Genomic DNA, 5,560 nt, shown 5'->3' with positions numbered 1-5,560 from the left:
ATTTTGTAGAAATTTCGGCAGCACCTCCCCTAAAACTTGGACTTTTGCCACCCGGTTCGGGTCCCAACTAAACCATTTCTCATTCCTTTTCAACAGCTCAAAACCAGAAATCAATTTAAAGCAAGCTAAATCCAACAATCGCCTCAGTGGCGTATCTCAAGGATACCATTTCAAATCAACTCAATATCAATCGATATAACTCATTTCCAAAGCTTTAAAGATACGGTTCAATAACAAATCATTTGTCCAAAACCAAATCAATTAAAATAAACCAGGCTGAATTCAAAAGTGCATTCGACTTTTCACATCATTGAAACAATTGACTCAATTCAAACCAATCCTCAACGGTTTAAACTCAGATTTCAAATCTTAAATAATCAACTTCAAAACATTATATTTCACAAAGCCGCACAACAACTCAGCCAAACCAACATCCATAATCATTCAAGTCAATCAAATAATACATAAGGCAGATACAATCACCAAATACACAATATCTCACATCAGTATCCATATGTAATAATTCCAATACATAAAACATAGTTTTTGGAAAGCGCCCCTACCTCAAAATGCAAATTTCATAACCCAAACGCTTCACCGAGTCCTTTTCGCCTCCACCCAAAATCAAAGGCAGCTTCAAAGCACAGCCCACACATTTTTGCAGCAGCATAAACAGCTCTAATTTACAATAAGCAACCTCGGTTACTAAACCCTAAGAACATTTATTTCGTAAATGCATTAATACACGTACAGAACAATAACGCGAGGATTTCCGAAACATAAATACCTACTCGGATAACAAAACGAGGCGGCTACAACTCCGAGCACAGAATACAAGCACGAATCCACAACCCTATGATGGACAACACCGCAATGCCTCAGCATAAGCTTACAGAGCAGCGACAAAAGGCCTTTCGACTCAGAAATTCTTACCAAAACAGAGGACTCGGTGGCTGTTTCCGGTGACAGAGGCGACGAAGGCCAGGTGCGGCGACCCCCAGTGGCTCTTTCTCCCTCTACGCGACTCAAATGACTGCTGCAGCAACAAGTCGTGACTATGGCATTCTCAGAATTCAAAAGAAATAGAATCCATTAACAAGACCTTACCAACAGTGTTCTTCCGGCGACGAAAATGGCGTTCCCCGGCAGCCAGGCAAGGCGGCGCAGTTCCAGATAGCGGAGGTGATAGGGAGCACTGTGGGTATAGCAAACAGCAGCGGTGGCTCCCCAGCTTGCCCTCTGTTCGCGTTCTCTCTCTCGCTCAGACCAAATCGGCAGCGGTTGGGCTCACCAACAACGACGGCGAGGCGACGCTTCTCCTCGCGACGGCGTCCTCCATCAATGGCGTCAGGGCTCGACAGCAATGCCGGCGACGTGAAAAGGGCTCCGACGCGGTGGCTGGACCTTAGCTCGGCCTCAAATCCGCTCTCTCCTTCGTGCGTCTCTCCTTCCCGCGCGGTTTCCTCGGCGCTGGTGCAGACGGCGACGCAACGTGATGGCTGTCCTGGGCGGCGCAGCGGCGACTAGGGACTGGATGCGACTCCAGTGGTGACGGCGAGGCAGAACGGAGACCAGCAGTGGCTACCCCGTCTCGCGTGCCCTGGCTCGCGCTCTTCCTCTCTTCGTGAAGCGGCGGCAATAGTGGCTCCTTACCGGCGCCGTTCCTCCCATCTCCCCTCTCCTTCTTCCCGTTTCCTCCTAACCCCTTTCTTTCTTTTGATTCATTTTACAGCCGTTGCTGCATTTTGGTTTGGGAAAGGGGAGGCGTTTGTTTGCTGCTGGGTTGGGTGAGAGAAACCGGGTCGGGTAACGGGTCGTTGGGTTAGGGTTTCATTTTCAAAAATTAGGGTTAAGGGCATTTTAGTAATTTCACTTAAAATTGGGAATAATATAGTAATTGAAACCCAAATTAAATCCAACACTAATTGTATATAGAAAATACCATTTGCTCATCAATTTTACAAATTATTTTCAATAAAAATGCCCAAATCAAATAATTAGAAATAATATACTTAATTTCTTCATTTTCCAAAATAGCAGTAATAATATTTAAAATATTACTTATCTAATCCAAATCTTATAAAATCCTTATTATTTCATAACTACCAACTTTATAAATCTGAATATAGAAAATAATCCAACAATTTGTGAAATTGGATAAAAATCATAACTTATCTCAAATCCAATAAATCAAAACTTGCCTTAATTATCTATAATAAAATAATCTCTGAAATTAAGGCTATAAATAACTGTAGGATTTGAGACTTGCTCATAATAAGACTTTTCAAAGATTCTGGGTCTTACATTCTACCCACCTTATAAAAATTTTCACCCTCGAAAATTGATACAAAATGAAAGAGATTCCATAACAGTTCACCCTTGAACACATTTAAGGAAGAAGCAAAAATATCTCAAAATATAATCATATATACGATTTTCAAATACTTTGATTGTCATAAGCATAAGGATGTAAAGGTAGGAGTGTGATTGCAAAGCAAACGTTACAAGGTAGGCTCAATGTACAAGATAACATGGGTCAATCATGTGGTAGAAGGGCAAGGCATCAAAGGCTATCAAGCAGGATGGAGTTAAAACGACGTGCTTAACCTCCGCACACTAATCTCATATCAACCTCAAAGTTTCAACTTTCCAACTCCATCAAGCACTTTACAATCCCATACTTGATCCAAGCCTTACAACCGTAAACCCGTTCGCAAGGAACAAAACACCCATAACTCATAACGATGCACACCTACCGTTTCAACTTCCGTATACACATATCACGTTTTAAAGAACTAACGCATCACGTCACTACGTCTACAAGTCGCACGTGATATCAAAACAATTCTCGAGTCTACTCAGAAGGATACCAAATTTAGAATGGAGAGACAATTGTCAAAGATAATACTCATAGATTTGAGAGAATGTACCCAACTCCAGATAAACAAGGATGCTCAAGTAATAAAGTTTGCTAGATACAAATCGATTGACAACTCCAAAGGTAACCCTTGGATCAAAGAAATTCAATAGGATCAATAAGAAGAGAATTCAGCGCATTATTTTGAAACAAATTCAAGCTAATTCGAAGAAGCATGAGGTCTATATAAAAAAAATATCTCAGACCCAAGACAAAGCTCGCAAAACTCAAGAGCATAATTAAAAATACTTCTGAATGCATTGTTCACAAAAGAGTCAAAAACTTGCAAAAAAAATAACCTCGCAGTCTGAAAGAGAAGTTAAACAACAAACATCCTTCAAGAGAGTAACAAAGTATAAACGTGGTTTTGCTGAAATACAATTTTGTGTTGAAACAGATCATGCAGAATTTTAAAAACAGGGTGCACACAAGTTTGGCTAAAGGCTAAAATATCTCCTCAAATATTTTAGAAAGATAGTTAAGTGCACAACTTAACCAAAAGCAATCGTAAAACTCGGAAGAAAAAAAATCAAATGCTTGTTCAAAAATTCTCAAAGTTCATATCTAAACAAGCGTGAATAACATTTATAGCGAGGACAAAAGAGGAAGTTAAACTCTCTTTAGAAAAGAAATTCCGAGGTAAAATTTTGCTTACAATCTGGTAAGGAAACAAGCGGTGCGTTACAACGAACATGTTTCCATTAAACAAGGAAACTTTTCAAAACTCCTTTTAAAATAGCGCATGTCAACTTTAAGAATAATTTCGTCAAAATCGAATAATGGTCTCACTCTCAATCAAGTAACAGGGAATAGATTCAGCTTAGAATTTCTTCAAAGAGAATTCAAAACTTCTTTAAAAGTTCAAAACAAGAATCCAAAGTATACTTGAAATCACCATCTCAAAAGGATATTCAAGAAAATTAGGGTGTACTTAAAAAGAGTCAAGCCATGCAAGAAAGGGTTTTAAATCAAAGTAGTTCAAACAAGATTCACTAGTCGTGAAACATCCAACAAGCTTCCAATTAACCTAAAAGAAAAGTCGTAGGAAAAGACAACTCAATCATTAGTAATTTTTCAAGGATAAATCTTTGACTAAAAACTCTTGTAAAGATAATAAGGGAATATATAAATGATGCACTATTTTAAAACGAATCAAACTGACTCATATAAGAATGAGATTCACAATATTGGAAAAACCAAGTTCAATGGTAATGTTCACAAATTGTAAAAGATTAGTTAAAAATAAGATCAAGTACGATATTCATATAGATGGAAGGTTTAGTAGAGAATTTAGTCCGTTCATAGGAAGAAAGCTATGAGTCCAACACTCTCAAAAGAACAACAATGGCATAAATCATATAGCATGCCAAATCAAACTCAATTCAAAATAAGTTAAGTAAAGCTTATCAGCCGAAACTCAACCGGGATAAAAGTGAAAAAGCTTTCCTTTCCAAAATTTTGAAAAATATCCAAATACATAATCAAATGAATATGTGCATGGAACCGTAGTAAAATTACTAGAAAGTCAAATTGTATTTTAAAGTAAATGTAGTTCTGTAAACCAGTAAAAGTACAGGCAAGATATTAGAGACAAATAGTTATTAAATTGTGTAAGAAATTTTCAAAGTTCATATATAGTATATATCTATTCAACAGAAATTTTCATAAAAATCTCAAAAATTGGCTGTAATCACTGTTAAATAAGAGAAAAATTGAATCAACAATCTCTCTAATAATGAACTCGAAATCCGGAGTAAAAGGCACAACACGTCAAGACAAGTTCAAAGCTATATCAAATAATACATGAATCAAGAACTCAAATAGAGGAAGATAGATGCAACAAGGATTTTTAATAAACATATGCACTTAGATCCCACAAGAATGCATATGAATGGAGGGATAAAGTCAAAATATCAAATTACTTTTCACGAGGAGTAGCAAACAAGAACTTCAAGTTAGGCTATGAAAGAACAGGTCGACTCGAACAAAATCCAAAACACACAACTGAATAGCCTCGAGAAAAGTTTTCAACGTTCCTAGAACCCGCGATTCGCTTAACTCAAAACTCGCATATCATCTATGATAACCCATCAGTGCTTTCATATACATAATTCACTAGTATTAAGCCGGCCAAACTTAATACCAAGAATTATGCAATGCAAGACTAACAGCGTTAATCAATAGATCGTCATGTGCATAAGGCTCTAATTCTCGTCATCCAACAAGACCTAATACATGACAAACGTTCAGAGTATGCAACTGAAGCATAGTTGGTCCATTCCTCAGGCTCTACAGGAAGGACTGCTCTGATACCATAATGTAACACCCTAACTACCAAAGCTCACGCTTCCGGCTGTGCAACTCTGATAGCTCGGACATTACGACGACACTTATACTATTTAATACTAAAATATGAGCCTGTTTAAAAACTTTAAACCGCATTACCATTCCCAAAAATACTTTCACCATACAACGTACGTCCATACATACCATACAACTTACAGAAACTCATAAAGAGTACACCATAAATATATACATACATATATATAAATAATATTACAAACATTATCCAGTACAATTCCTATCCCTCTCACAGAATATATCAAGATAAAGGCGAGGGTACAAAAATAATAATCTAAAGCA

The 5,560-nt window shown here is 37.5% G+C and overlaps 1 protein-coding gene across 1 annotated transcript; it reads right to left on the bottom strand.

Annotated features, from left to right (window-relative positions):
- Positions 1–6: 6 nt before the first annotated feature.
- LOC107466074 (uncharacterized) lies at positions 7–1,671 on the bottom strand. Its single transcript, XM_052254316.1, has 5 exons — positions 1,654–1,671; positions 1,108–1,523; positions 934–1,036; positions 792–853; positions 7–678 (listed from the first exon to the last, which is right to left on the bottom strand). Exons 1-5 carry the CDS (start codon positions 1,669–1,671, stop codon positions 579–581), a joined length of 699 nt encoding a protein of 232 aa, XP_052110276.1. The 3' UTR covers positions 7–578.
- Between the last annotated feature and the right edge of the window lie 3,889 nt (positions 1,672–5,560).

The sequence above is a fragment of the Arachis duranensis genome, chromosome 9, assembly GCF_000817695.3.
Source record: "Arachis duranensis cultivar V14167 chromosome 9, aradu.V14167.gnm2.J7QH, whole genome shotgun sequence".
NCBI lineage: Eukaryota > Viridiplantae > Streptophyta > Magnoliopsida > Fabales > Fabaceae > Arachis > Arachis duranensis.
The sequence above is the reverse complement of the archived record's forward strand: the minus strand, read 5'-3'. Positions and strand labels throughout refer to the sequence as shown.